Below are 15,303 nucleotides of genomic sequence, written 5' to 3' on the forward strand. Positions count from 1 at the left end.
TGAGTCTGGCTGTCAAGGTCCAAGATGGGGGATAGTGAGAGATTTTGATGAAAAGGACCGGAAGTAGCTCAGTCCAAACTTCATCGAGAAACACTGCAATATTTCAGTAATTTCTAGAAGGTTCCAAAGCATCTGATGTGCAATGGGCTATTTCATTTTGGGCATCTGCTGTCTTTGCCTAGCTCAACATTCCAGGTGGAGTATTTTTTTTTTCAGAGCTCAGAACTGAACAAGTCAGCAGTGAGCAGCCACTCAGCTTTGGGAGGAATGCCCAGGCCAACAGCTCCCTAGCTGCCAAGGACTGGCCGAGCTTGTCTTGTGGAGCTGTGGCAACCCAAGAGCCTTAGGCCAGGGGCCACTGTGGAACTTCATAAGCCCTGACTCCTGGAGAAGCATCCACCCCTCCCTACTGTGTAGCCCAAGGCCTGGGGATAATGACTGTGACTCCAGCCAGCCTTTCTGTGGCTCTTGAAAGAACATAGAGGGGCTCTTCTTCTATACAATTGTGTTTTAACAAAATGAAACAGAAGCCACCATATTTTAGGAACAAGACCAGTAATTTTTTTGCCATGCCCTTAAAATTATGTAGAACAAGAGGAAATGATTTTGGTAACAGCAAAATATTGCAGGAATATTTATTCTTGAGTAATGTAGAGGTGTGTAATGCCTAAAACAAGGATCACACACTTTTCTGTACAAGATTGCTTAGCGAATTGCCCCACATGGCCACTGAGAAATCATGTTAATTATCACCATGAATCACATCGTATTGCTCATTAGCTTTCACCCCAGTCAGAAGTCAGTATTCTTCAAAAAGTGCTTATCTGGCCTTTGGTGAGTCTAGAAATGTCCAGTCAGGTCCAGGGGTGCTATGGTTTTTCTGAAGACCTTTGGATATTTTGTTAGCAATGCCAATAACTTCCTGCTTCTGAATATGTAAGTCTCTTTTATATTATTCTGGAAAGATCAAGAGTGAGACACAGAGCTGCTCAAGGTGAATGTAACGTGTGGTTATTACTCAAAATGTACCCAAGGATTCACCTGGAATGATTTAGACAAGGACAGGCCTTTGAAACTAGTGTGCTCGGTCACTTGGATGCTTGCCCCTGCATTGCTTCAGGGTTGCCCAAATGTGTCTCCGGATATGGGGAGATCATTTTTGGAACCAAACCTTGAAGCTGATCTGTATGGAGTCATCTATGGCACTTCTAAGGGTGCATAAAATGACTTTTGTCATAGTTTTAAAATTTAATCTCAAAACCTGAGAAATATTTCCATTGTCCATTCCTACTGTGTCTTCCTCTATACCTTGAAACCACTGGGAGTAGGGACTGTACTCAAAGTGCTTCTCTGCTCTTTCCACCTTTGCTATCATGTACGTTGTACGTGAGAAACAGGGCCTGTGCCGGGTTGTGTAGTTTTGTGTAAGGGCACTCAGTTGCGGGACAGTGTGGTCAACATGTCAGCCAGGTGTCAAGTCTCTTGGGCCAAGTCTTATTCCAGATGGCTGATTTCTCTCTCCTCTGTTGGCAGGAGAAGGAAAGTGGATCAGTTTGGGGCATAGGTGGAGGGTGGAGAGGCTGGTGGGTGTGCGTTGACTCATAGTCATTGCCCTTTTAATTGGAGGTGCTCACAGATGGAAAATTATTTGGATGTTGCAGGACCAGCAAAAACATTGTTGGTGCCCTCTCAGCTTTTGCCGGGAGAAGCCCAAGAAGCTGGCTTCTTATAATTAGAAGGTGCACGTGAGTCTGAACAGCAGCCCAGAGCCAGCCATTGTGAGCATTAACCGATTCACCTTTTAGAAGTGACAAGGGAAGAATCAGCCTAAGGCTGCCTGGAGCTTTCTGCAGGATAATACCCAAAGGGAAACCCTCGGGGGTTCCAGCCATGAATTATCAAATGACCCAGGCCTACTACCTCCGCCCTCACCCCATTACCATCCCTTCCTTTCTTGACTGGGAACCACCTGAGGACACCTAACTGCTGACTTCAGCTTCCTGGCCAGTGCAGAGCCTTCTATCCTGAAAACAGAATAAGATGGGATAAAATTCTTTCACCGAACCTTTCTTCCATGATTTCATCATGCCCTTTGTCAGCGTCTCTTCTGTTTGCTGATTTCTTCCCACATGGCGCCGACCCAGGTGGCCACTGCAATGTGCTTTGAACTGAGGGGTCATCGCAGTGGCACTGTTTCTATGCTCGAGAGCCCTCGGAGGGTCTTCTGTAACAAGAGCAAGCAGTCAAGACTGAGTAATGCATTGGGTTAGGCCATGCCTCTCCACAGAGTTCCAGATTATTTATTTGATGATTCCTTGATTTCTGTGAGAGTCCATCTGCTGTGACCATTTGTAAGTAAGCACACCAAAGAAAAGGTGGTGACGAATAGGACAGAGGAGGAGGCTGAGACAAGAATCCACATCACAGTCAGGTGTGGATGCCAGAGCTGCTTCTTTCTCTCTTGCACATTCTACTCCTCTGGCCATGCATTCCTTCCAAGAGCACTGGCCTTGGGTCACTGGCATTTCCTCGACACACCCATCGCCAGCCTCTCTGTGGAGCTGCTTCCAGACAGGAGGAGCTGTGCCTTCTCTACCAGCAGCCTCCAGCTGGGGACCACACATATGCAGTTGGCCTGGCTCCTCTGCTCTTCCACCCCGAGTTGTGCCCAGGGGACCCTAGACTCAGAGGATACAGCTACACGGTGATGTGGTCCATCCCATTGATGGAAAATAATACCGCTCTTCCAGAGAAGGACTGTATTTTATCGAGTTCTTTCTCACGTGTAACCTAATTTTTGTTGGACTGCATCTCTTTTCACTACTCCAGCAACTTCCCTGGGCCAAGGAATCCATTTATTAAACTGTATTGCCAGGAGTTCTTTCTCACCCCCTGGCTCAGATACCTTGGCACATCACAATCTTTGAGGTCCAGGTCAGTGGATGACATAGGTAAGATTGCCTTCGAATAAGGTTCTTTGACATCTCAGTTATTAAATTCTCTGAACAAAGTTCAAACGCGTCAAACTTACAGAGCGGATGGCCCTATGTGGGTAATGCCACCCATTGTGTCTTTTATTGTGAAATGTTCTCGTATCTCTGCTCTTCTTTAGAGATTTACTTACTCATCCCATGTGATGCCACCTCCAGCCAGGGCTGAGCCCTTTCCATGCAGTCTTCCCCAAGGGGAGCACAGAAGACCAGCTTCCACTTTGTTTCTGCCCCATCTTTTCCTAGGGTCACTTCTGGCTGCTAGGAAAGCTGTCAGTGGCTTCCCTGGTGGTCCTGGCTGTCTTGCTGGGTTGGAGGAGAAGACGCTGGGGCTCAGGCTCCAGCTCTGACATGGAGCTGGGTGGAAAGCGCTCCCCAGCATGGAGACTATGAGTGCCCAGCCCAGTGAGCGCCCATGCACCCCTCACATCTCCAACCTCCTTTCCTTCCTCTCCTCTGCCACCTCACTGCCTCACCACCTTCTCTGGAGAAATTCAGCAGTTTCTGTGCACCATGGAGATAGCATTTCTTCTCTTGTACTCCATGAAACTTCACTGTTTTGTGTTATTTTTCAGTTTTGAAAGAGACCTGATTCTTGGCTCTGTAACTCTCATAAGTCAGCATTTATCCAATGCCTTCTTGAAGATTCCAATTCTGTGAAACATAGAAAAGTGTACCCCATATACTGGAGTTGGTATAAGTGTCCCCCAAAGGCCACAGCCTGTGGCACTGCTAGAGGGTGGTGGAACTTTCAGGAACCCAGTGAGGGAAATGGAGTCCCTTGGGGTGAACCCATGAGGGATATAGTAGGACCCCAGCTCCTTCTGTTCTCTGTTTGCTTCCCACCTGTCACATGGTGAGTACTGTCCTCCGCCCAATGTGCCTGCCACACCATACCACCCTGCCACAGCCCCTCAGGCGGCTGCCTATGGGCTACAACCTCTGAAATCATGAGTCAAAGAACTCTTTCCTCCTTATAAATTATCACAGATATTTTGCTACATAACAGACCAGGCAAATAAGTTTAGGAAACTGTGCCTAGTTCATTAAGCTTCTCAGAGATTTACTATGGAATTGTAAAGGCTTTGAGAATTTCTGCAGTCAGGAAATTAATCTGTTTGTGTAACCTAGAATTTCCCAGGGTTGATTGTGAACAGATTGCCTCAGGAGAACTTGGCTAAATTCTGATGAATAGAATTCAGAGTTGGGGGGAACTTTGCAGGGAGCATTGTGGGTTGAGGGAACGCAAGTTCAAAAAATCCTGAGTAGACCATGGTGGGTGCAGAATGGTGCAATGAAGTGTCAGAGAATTTCCGTGAGATACCCATATGGTGTAATTCTACATGTGTTGTTAATGAACCACTCTGGCTGACAATTGAAAGCAGATAAGGGGGTAGGCAGACAAGGTGTGTTGCCTCACATTTACTCACACTGTCCTCAGATGTGTAAGAAAGTGAACGCATTTTCATTTCCTCTGGCTTGTTTTTCTTATAAGTTCCTGCTGTTGCAGGTAGCAGGGAAATATCCTATACCCTAGTCTCTTGTAGTTGTGTTCAGTCTCCTTTCATTTGAAATGGCCCCTTTCAGGTAGCTTCTCTACCTGAGTTATCCACATGGTTGGCATCTGTGCAAGGGGCCTGGCCTGCGCACACCATATATGCTCTGCAGGAAGGCTAACCTGTGGACAGCCTGGCCATTGTTGTCCTCACTCCACTGACTGGGAACTCAAGAGCTGACGAACCCAATACTTATTTAGCTACCAGCTTATGGGGGACCCAGGATCCCCTTTGCTGCCTCATTGCACCTGTGTTCTCCCTGGCATGACTGGTTCCTATCTAAAGTTGGGCTCTGTGTCTCATCTGAGGATATAATGACAACTCCTAACTCCCATCCCTGATGAGATCCTCAGCCAGCACCATCAGTGACTGACCGTGTCTCTCCACAGAGCACATGGGACCTTCTAGATCCTTCTCTGCAACACTGAAGCCAAAGGAGGAACTGAGAAACTAGTCTTGGGCTTTTTCTCTGCTCACCCATGGTTCCCCCACCTTGACTCTGCTAGGTTGCTCTAGGGTAAGAGGTGCAACACTTTGTCCAAGATGATCTTGAGCAGGAAGTAAAGGAAGACTGTCCATGTATCTGTCTGCTCCAGAGAAGTGAGTTCATACACATGTGTCTTGTGCTGCTGTAACTTTGCCCATCTTCTTCCCTTGACACCCTGTCCTAGAAAGGTGGGCTACCTCTTATCTCTAGAAAAACTTGCCTACAACCAAATCCTGTGATCTTATAAAAAAGCTGAAGCCCATAATTATGGGATTTTGCATTTCTTTTGTCTCTCCAAAGCTGGGCTTTTGAGGCTTCTGTCTAGATACAGAGGCCAAGCAAGTCAGCTTTGAGATTCAAAGTGAGCAAGTGTTCTTCTTCTTGGTCATTCCCATCTACTCTCCCACTGGGCCATAATCCTCATGGCTCAGCTGTGGAAATGGATGGATGTGGAGGAATATGATTTCAAAGAGAGATTAATGGATTGTTTGGTAGGATTGACATTATTTGGTGCTTAACTTATATGGGATGAAATGAAAAGATTTCCAAGTTTCCGGTTGGCATAGTTGGGTGGCAGTGCCATTTACAAAGATACAGAATACTGGATAAAGAACTGACTGAGAGAACTTGTCTACTTTTGGACATGCAAAATTTGAAGTTCCTATGAGACATCCAAGTAAAAATGTCTATTAATTAGTAAGACATATGGGCTTATAGCTCAAAACATGGATATTTCTATGGGAAATTACATCATAAGCATAAGGATGGTGGATGAATATTAAATTAGAGAAGCAATAACTACTGCTTTGACTCCACCATTTTGCTGTAGGTATAGACTTACCATTGAGATGAGATGATATGTATTTCTGTCAGTTGGCACTTAATTTATATGGCACATCCCATGACTGACCTGCCTGCTTCTTCTTACGAGCATATCCGTCTTTTAATATATTAATATATTCACTGAGGTTACTGCAAGTCTTGCCAACCAGAGAATAATTTTGTCTCTTTCTGGAGATGTTGTGTACCTTGATTCTTATCCCACATGTTACTCTTAAGGTCTTCCTCTCAGGTCAATTTTTTTTGTTTTGTTTTTACCATATTCCTGAAATATTTGCAAACATGTTAGTGAGAAGTGAGAGAATGTAGGTAGGAACTCAATAACTGGAAGATACATGGTTTTTACCCGAAGTTAGGCTATGGAAAACCAACTGGTGGGTTCAAAGCAACGGAGGTGAGCACCTTAGTTTCAGAGTGCATGATTTACATAAGTTTCCTGATTTCATGCTGATTCATCCATGTACTTACTGAGCATCTCTTTCAGCTGCAACACCACAGGGATAACAGGAAAAATTTAAAAGTTTTCCTGTTACTATGCTGACATCCATTTGGGGTATAAATGGGCAGAGCTAGTCCTAATTTTAGGTTTTCTTTGTACGGAAATGCATATCACAGAATCTCAGTGGTTCTGACATAATTTCTGGTATTGGAGAAATGCTTTTATCTGTCAGGTCACAACTGGCTGCACAACACCACCTTTCCCTGCTCAAGAAATGCCACCCTACTTGTTTTTGTATGTGTGTGTGTGTATGTATTGTCATTTAGCAGAATTCTTTTACCTTTCTTCAGATCCCTAGTGGAAAGGTACAGCAGTATGTACTTTTTTAAGCTGACTTTTTAAATACGAGAACCAAAACACAGGCAAATACAAAACTAAAGAAATAAACAGGCCAAGGACTTTTGTGTGACTTAGCAGCATAGAACGGTATAGCTTGGAGGGAAAGAGGCGAAGGGTTTTTTGATTTTTTCTTGGGTTTTTTTGGTGTTGGATTTTACCATCTGTGACCAGTTGGGTAAAAATTGTTTTGAAGATGTATTACATTCCCTTGATCAAATGGAAAAAGTGGCACTCGCCAACGTAACTAGGAAACACCCGGCTAACATGGCCGGGAGCCACGCACACTTTCCCACATGGCTTGGCTTGGCTTGGGTGCCTTCCAGTGGTCCGTGTTGGCGGCCAGGGCCACCTTGTGCCTACTCATGGGGCCTGGTCATCTCAGAAGACCAGGGAAAGCTGCAGACATCTGGAAATTCCCAGGTGGAGTTAATGGGTGATTTTTTCTTTCTAATGTTTAACCTAGAAGGTCCCATTTTCTGCTGCTTTTAGTACCACAGTCAACTCTGTAGATGCTTGCACCTTAAATATACAAGTCAGGTGGTTTTGTGGGAACTAAGACCTGTTAGACATTCCTATCCAATGTACTTCTGGGTGGTACCAGTGGCTTCCTGTGTGTTGAACTTCCTCTGAACTGGTATTATGAGTTTTTGTTTGTTTATTTTTCCAATCTTGCAAGGGTTAATTTTCTTTGCTGCTTTTAGGGCTCAATGTGAATCCTCCTATATTAATGTGGTTTTTGAAATGAAAAATCTCTACGTGCACAAAGAGTGCCTTGGATAGTTTTGCATTTGCAAATAAAGCCCTAACAAATGCTCATTTAAAAAATTATATTTCCCCAGCTGAGCACATTAAGGCTATATGCCGCATCTTTGTATTCACTTCAATAAGCCAGGTGTGCTTCTGGAGATTAGCTATTTTTTATAAAGAATGATTTTGAAATAAATGACAATGGGCTCATTTCTCTTTATGCTGAGAATAACATTAAAGGAAAAGTGCCATGATTAGTTTTAATATCTCAGATAGCTTAATGAGTACTTACTAAAAATGTGTGTGTGTGTAAGCGTACAAGCACTGAGCCTAGATATATGTGTACACATGTGCCTGAATAATTTCCTAACATCTTAAGTAATACCTGTCATGGATTTTAATAACCCAGTGCCAGTGAGTTATTCTGGTGGCTGTTTTTGTGGAGGCTTTCAGTAGGAAGTCCATTTTCCAGAGAAGCTATTTTATTTTTAAAGTGTCAATCAGAAAATATGGAAACACTTGCATTTTGTGTGTCACTGATAGTGATTGGTGCACATCTTTCTAAATTTTCTAAAGCTTCCTTTGCACTCTATTTCTTATCTGAAACACAAGTTGGAAGTTGGCTTAGAGATTTGGGGTGTATGGGTTAGGTTTGGGATAGTTAGTATGTGGATCACATGAGGGACCAATGAGAGACCAGTTAAAGATTTTGAGGAAGGGGTCACATCAGTTAATTTACCATACACTGCACTTGGCATGGGATGGAATGGTGTCATCCACAAATTTGTCCAGTACAGGCCCACAGGTAATAAATGAGGGTGGTGGGAGGGGCCCCTGGTAGGGAAGACCAGCTGGGCAAGAAAGGAGGTGTTAGCTAGGCGGACACTCCCAGGGCTCATCACAGAGACCACCCAGGACAGGATTTCTGTGTCACCACGACGAGGGTGAGTGGTGACAGGGATTTCAGAGAGTGGACTTCTTACTTCATGGTTAGCTATGTAGTTCAGTAAATTTGAGAAATCATTATTGCTTAATTCAACAGACTGGGTTTTGATTATTTAAAGACACATTATCCTGACTGCAACAGTCAAACCATCCAGTAGTTTCTTTTTCCTTTTTTCTGCCTTTGGCTACCTTATTGCTATTGGTATCTTGTCTAGAATTCGGAAGGGGAAAGGTAGTATTAAAATTGGGCAGGTTCTTATTGGAAGAGCTAGGTTGTGGTATTCTGAAGAGACGAGATTGCAGCTATTGCTGCTGTGTCAGAGGTGGAATATTCTGGGGATACAGTTGATGTTTGTTGTTTATAACCTCAGATAACTGACCTCCTACCCATTTGGGATTCTCGGTTTTCTTCTTGTATGGGTTCAATCTATATAAAGAATTTTTACATTTTGCATTTAAAAATATGAAATTATTGTGCATCTATGTCTTTAAAAGCCAGGATGTGGGTACAAAAACCAAGCAAAACATTATTCTTCTGGATTTCATTTTTTCTGAGATACTGGCTTAATATGAGTATAATGAGAATAAGGTAAAAATGACTACACTGGGTTAAGACAATGGTCTTTAACAAAAGTACTGAGGAGGATGCTGTCACAGGATTCTTTTTAAGCTATTGTCAGATTACCCAGGGTTAACAGGGATGTGTGCCCTTTTAGAAAGTATGACTGAGAATTTTGGTTCATTAGAGATAACTTTGCAGTATGCATTTATTATTGATGGGCTTTGAAAACGACACAAACTTTTCAGTCAAGTCTGATGACTTTATACTATTTATGTAGATGGCAGAGACACTTCCTCTGTGTAGCGCCCCGCAGCTTCCTTCTTTTCCGTTTGTGGAAAGCACTTTCAAGCCCAACTTAGTGGCAGTAGGTGAGGGTGAGGGCAGCTCCTTCTGCGCTGGGCGTGGGGCAGCCACGGGCACCATCATGTGATAAATTTATCAAGTTTGCTTTCTTCAGTGAATTTCCTGATGGCTGTGAGAGGTTGAACATTTCTACGAGGTGATTGTGAAGGTGTGTGTGTGTGTGTGTGTGTATGTGTGTGTGCCAAAAAATGCTCCATGTTTTGTGTTACATTTGAACAGGAGCTGAGAAAACAAAGAGAAATAGAAACTGACCAGAGAGCCTTTGGACGCAGTGTTGAGCTTGAGGGTGCAGTGGTAGATCCCAGGCCAGAGGACTGGGCTGGGTACCACCGGAGGTGCTGTTCTGTGGAAAAGTCACCAGCACAACATGACGGTGGGTGCCAATCACGGCTTTCTGCACTAGGAACCTAGGGGTGTTACTCACCATGCAGTGGACAAGACGACAACCCCCAGATGCCTCACTGTGTCACCAGAGTCCGGCGTGCCTTGCCAAATCAGAGTTTCCGGGCTGCTCTCATTCAAATGAGCCTCTTTTTGTTAAATGAACAGATTGGTTCCTATTTTTAGCTCTGACAGCTTATAATTAGAAACATGGGCAAACTTCCTTGTTTACAAACACCTGCATCGCTGCTGCTTGTTGTTTAGAGCTGGCCTGTGGGGCAAGGCGAAGGGAAGGCGTGGGGGATCCTCTGAGCGTTCTGCTGCTCTGTGCACGGGTGCATGTAGATGTGTGCATATGTGTTTTTCCTCTTCCCTCCAAGATGAGTGCAAATGCTTTCTGCTAAGTCACACTGCAGAACTCTCCTTTTCTGAGAATCAAAGCAATTGGTGGTCAGTTGTTATTTGGGACAAGGTTAGATTTTAAATGACACCCTGGAGAGAAATTTTAGTGACTCGTTTTAGCAACTCAGGATCTGCATTGGATAAAATGCTTTCTCTATTTCCATAATTTCTATATTTATATGTCATTCAGCATACTGTATAGTTGAGTGATTCAAGAAAAACAAATGGAGAGAGCTATCCATAATATAAGCAATTCTACATTTTATCAAAGCAGAAATACATATCTGTGGCTGGAGCAAGCCCACCTCATGAACAGATGGGTTCTTTCAACCTGAAATGGAATACTGTCAGGGAGTATCAAAGGGGGACAGCAGCACTGCCAGCTGATAGACCCTCACTTGTCACTTGGGAACCTACTGGGTGCATGTCCTTGAATATAACCTTGATGATTGCTCAAGACCAGCATAGCTACTCCCTTCAAAGGATGCAAAAAGAGACTGCATGCCAAAACAGGCTTTAAAATAAAAAGTAAAATTAGAACATATAGTCACAGACTGATATCTAATTCTGATCAAAGTGGAGATTCTGCAGGAAACTGAGCAGGTGTGGGCTTTAGCTGTGACACTTGAACCTGCCAGCTGGTAGGGTGACTATCAGATGCCTGTTTACTCTAATATCCTAGACCACTTATCGTTCCAGGGAGGAAACAAAGTAGAAACAGTAAACAAAACCGTACATCTAGGGCTTGTTGTGGAGACTGATTTTTCCAGAGAAGTGAAGGGTGGAAAATTTACTTCTCAACTCTAATCTGGACATAGCTAGTTTCATGGCCATGTGTAGGATCAATTAGATTCCACGATTACTTTAGGACTCCTTAGGGCCTTTCCTTTTATAACCATGGGCTGTGTTCTTTGTGGATGGACCCATATGGGCATGTGAGTGTAGGTGTACACAATTCTTTCCCTTCTTGAAATGCACTATCCTTGTACCAACTTGCGAAGCATGTTTAAGGGATTTAATGCATTTCGCTGTCTTGTATCAGAAGAATGATGGGGGGATTAGATGAGGGAAAAGGGCTTCTGGCACAGCTTGCAGGCTGTTATTTTCACCAACTGTGGTGTCAGCTATGATCTTTTTACAGTGCTTTGGACTATAGGGCCTCTTAGCAAGAGATCCCTGCATCTCTCTGATTTCATTTTTTTTCCTTTTTTATAAAAATAGATGAGGATGATATTTTTTCATGGTTTGTCTGAGCACTCTGTAGAGACTAAACTAAACTAAAATCAAGGGGGAAGAATGCCCAGCAGAACGTGAACTACACACGTAAGAGATTTTCTTAGTGCTTGAAGTTGCCTGGTGTGGAATATCCTGTAGGACAATGGGGTGTATGGCCAGCAACTCCATGTAAAACTCAACACGCTCTAGAGTAGAACATGTGAGCTGGGATGCAGTTCCTTCAAGCCCAGGACACTTCCCAACCTTCATGTGGGTTAAATGGAGCAAGCCAGAAGCATTCCCTGAGTATTACAGTGTACCCGTGACTGGTGCAGGGAACACTGTTTGGAGTCAACTTGGTTTGGTTTGAATTTCAACTCAAATACCTGCTGGCTTTGTGTGACCTTGCGCAAACCACCAGCCTCCCTAATTCACAGTTTTGGCATGTTCAAGACAAACCATTTCCCAATAGTCTTTGTGAAAGGTAAATGTGTACTATCATTATGAGGACAAATCACAGAAGAGGAAAAGTGTAATTGTTGATAGAAAGACCCTGAAATATCTCAGCACTAAAACTCTCATAAAAAAAGGTTTTGATCCCTGAATCACTACTTTAAAATCTTTCTAAACTAAGGCAACAGTTTTGCTTATTAAGTCCCACAGAAGCAAAATGAGTAATTTGGGAAGGATTATAAAATTCCAATTCCAGGGCCATACTGTGGAAAGGAAGGGAAGGGGCTGTTCCCTGTCCGTGGGAAGCTGGGGCCACAATTCTAGAGCTCCTTCACTTCTATTGTCCTAGGAGCATGGCAGCGATAGGACCAGGACACGCAGAGAAAAGAAGATTGCAACTCAGCAGCTGAGTGACTTTCTATCTTCCATGACCTACCAGTAGTCTATTCTTTGCCACTTATAAAACCCACTTTCAATCACTTAGCCTGAAACAGAAGTTCTTATGAAACAGAAGATGAGGAATAGGAGGGAACTGCATGTACTGTGGGCGATATCCCCGCATTGCAGTTAAGCCTAGCAACCCTGATCTCCCCCGACTTTACTCTTTCTCTCTGCTCCTGTGCAAACGTGGTGTGCATGTGGGGTGTTTATCCTTATTTCCCCGTTTTCCCATGGAGCCAACCTACAAAGCTGAAGACATAGTGCAGTTATGTTGATCACTCTGTGACCAGGATAGGGTTAGGAGCTCAAGCTCAAGGCGAAAGGACAGAATATACCAAATGCAGACCCTTGGAGAACATACCCACGGTTTGTAAAAATAGACAAAGATAGGTTGGATGAAGCTTGCGTGCAAAAGTGCTTTTTAAAAGGGAATTTAAAATGAATTTAGTTAAATAAGGAAAAAAATGGACATACATAGTCTTTTCTAAAAAGAGTGTGTGTGTGTGTGTGTGTGTGTGTGTGTGTGTAAATGTGTATGTGTGTGTATCCCACAAATATCTACCCTATGTGCAGCTTGGGGAGGAGCCGCAGGAGACCAGCAGTCCAGAAGGAAAAAGGGGGCTGAGGATCTAGCTCAGGGGCACAGTGCCTGCCTGGCAAGCGTAAGGTCATGAGTTCGATTTCCAGTACCGGAAGAAAAACCAACCAACCAACCAACCAAAAAAAAAAAAACCAGAAGGAAAAAGGGATGTTTGTCCTGGCGCAGCTCTAGCTCCTGGACACCTCCGCCAACGCCTTCCGTTTCTGCAGACCCCTAAGTTTGGCCTTGTTTGGGGTCCTTTGGTGCCAGAGTGGTGCTTCCTGCAAAATAGAAGTTAGATACCTAGGGAGTAGGCAGATCTCTTTCAAATAGATGGGGGAACAAGAAACTGTGGTGTGGGGAGAGGGTAGGAAAGAGAATGGGAAAAACAGAATTGAAGGGAAAAACGATGAAAACGGAGCTTCTGCCAGTGGGAAGGGGACCAAGAGTCGGAAGAGCAAGGAGGAGGGGAAGGGTGGGAGGGGGCAAAAGGCATTACGATGTGCTGTGGACAGGGACCCACCCTCCAGGATAACTGCACTCACTGTGTACTGCTGACGGGTGTATAATACCTAATTTAGGAAAAGAAGACAATGAAACAGAACCGAAAGCCTTCCTGGTGTCGCTCTGGCATCAAAGGTCTGGCAGGCGGAGGGATTGGGGTGAGGTGAAGAGGCTCCCTGCCGGGCTTCAGATGAGAAGGCTGGAGTGGTGACACGAGGCTTGCGTTGCCAGGGACCTGACCCAGTGCGGAACTGTGGCTGCTGAGGTTGGGGCCCCTTCCTGACCCGAGTGAAGGATTCAGCCACCGAAGAGGTCTTACTTTTACATCTGAGTAACCAAGCTGTGCACAGAACAGTGGAAGAGATTATCGCACCATGGAACACCCCGGTCACAGTCACATACATAGTTGTATGTGACTTGTATCACAAACACACACATAGTGTGTGTTTAATATGCAACCAATGGGCCTCAGCTCAGAAGCCAGGGGAGAGAGCGGCTGCCTGTCATTTGGGAGGAAGGGAATCCCCTTTGTAAAGTCTCAAGTGCAAGTGACAGTGCTGTCCAGGCAATACTGTTGTCAAAACACCCATCTCCAAATAATGAAACGGAGAAGCCCCACCCTGTAAGTCCACTCATGAAGGTGTGCAGACTTTCTGAGTCTGAGGGGTCCTTTAGATGCCGTTTTCCATGGAAGCTGGGTCACATTGGCTTCTATTTCATCTCTGGTTCAAGTAATTACAGTGGCAAACAGTTTAAAATACTTTCCAAAATCCATCCTGAGCTGGGTGTGATGGTGTATGCCTATAATCCTTGCACTCTGGGAAGCTGAGGCAGGAGAATCACAAGTTCCAGGCCAGCCTGGACAACTTAGCAAGACCCTTTCTCAAAATAAGAGAAACATTTTAAAAAAGGGTGGGGTGGTAGTTCATTGTGAAGACCCTGCGTTCAATCCTTAGTACCACTGAACACTTGCTTGGGATGCATGAGGCTCGAGGTTCTATCCCTAGAACTACAGAAAAAAGAAGAGGAGAAGAGGAGGGAGGGAGGAGAAAAAGAAAGAAAAAGATGGAAAGGAAAGAGAAAAAGAAAGAAAAGAAAAGAAAGAAAGAAAGAAAGAAAGAAAGAAAGAAAGAAAGAAAGAAAAAAGAAAACTGAAAGTAAAGAAAAAAGAACTGTTCATCCTACTGACTTCTGCTATCCAGCCATGACTCCTAACTTGAGAATCTCTGTGCCCCACTTCATTCTCCAAGTCTAGGGTTTTGTTCTCCCTTGAAGTCACCAACGTTCCCAGGCAGGCGTCATTGTATACTCAGTGTGTTTTATTGTAGGAGGAGGAGAGCAGCCTGGGAAAGTTTCAGGATCTGATCCAAGACAATAAAATGCAGGAACTGAGCAGTCACTGCAGAACTTACTGAAAATTCAATTTTCTTTTTAAAATTTTATTTTAAAGAGGAAAACATTCATAAGATAATAGGAGAGTAACACTGGTTAGTGCATTGCATACTGTCATCTTCAGAGTAGTTGCAAATCTAGGCATGAAAAAATTATGGAGATGCCTCAAAAAATTAGGATTAGAGGTCTCATTTGACCCAGCTATTCCCCTTTTGGGTATCTTCCCAGAATAATTAAAAACATCATACCACAGTGATATATGTGCACCCATGTTTACAGCAGCACAATTTGTAACAGCTAAATCTTGGAAACAACCCAAATGCCCATCTACTGAGGAATGGATAAAAAAGATGTGGTTGTTTTATACAGTGGAGTACTACTCAGCAATACAGAAGGATAAATTTGAGATTTTTTTATAAGTAAATGGATGCAACTCGAGACCATACTCATAAGTGAAATAATGTGTAAACACTGTATTGTCTCTCTAGTGTGATAAGCTGAAAGAGAAGATCCAAAATGTACAATAGATACCATAAAATGGGAAGAAACTGTTCAAAAGGAGAGAGAAACTAGGATGGGGAAAGGAGAAAAGAAAAGAAAAGAAAAG

At 43.8% G+C, this 15,303-nt stretch overlaps 2 protein-coding genes across 4 annotated transcripts in view; one reads left to right on the plus strand and one right to left on the minus strand.

The window, feature by feature from the left end:
- The window catches only part of LOC102010123, a 36,069-nt gene extending 31,042 nt beyond the window's left edge, over window positions 1-5,027 (minus strand). Inside the window, exons 1-2 of the mRNA XM_013503029.1 lie at window positions 5,024-5,027; window positions 2,061-2,224 (exon numbers count right to left, since the gene is read on the minus strand). Coding sequence (XP_013358483.1) covers window positions 2,061-2,224; window positions 5,024-5,027 — 168 coding nt within the window. The remainder of the gene's footprint in view (window positions 1-2,060; window positions 2,225-5,023) is intronic.
- Window positions 1-15,303, plus strand: part of Esrrg (estrogen-related receptor gamma) — a 524,413-nt gene that overhangs the window by 30,044 nt on the left and 479,066 nt on the right. The window lies entirely within an intron of this gene.

Source organism: Chinchilla lanigera, unplaced genomic scaffold, assembly GCF_000276665.1.
Source record: "Chinchilla lanigera isolate Chin_1 unplaced genomic scaffold, ChiLan1.0 scaffold00005, whole genome shotgun sequence".
NCBI lineage: Eukaryota > Metazoa > Chordata > Mammalia > Rodentia > Chinchillidae > Chinchilla > Chinchilla lanigera.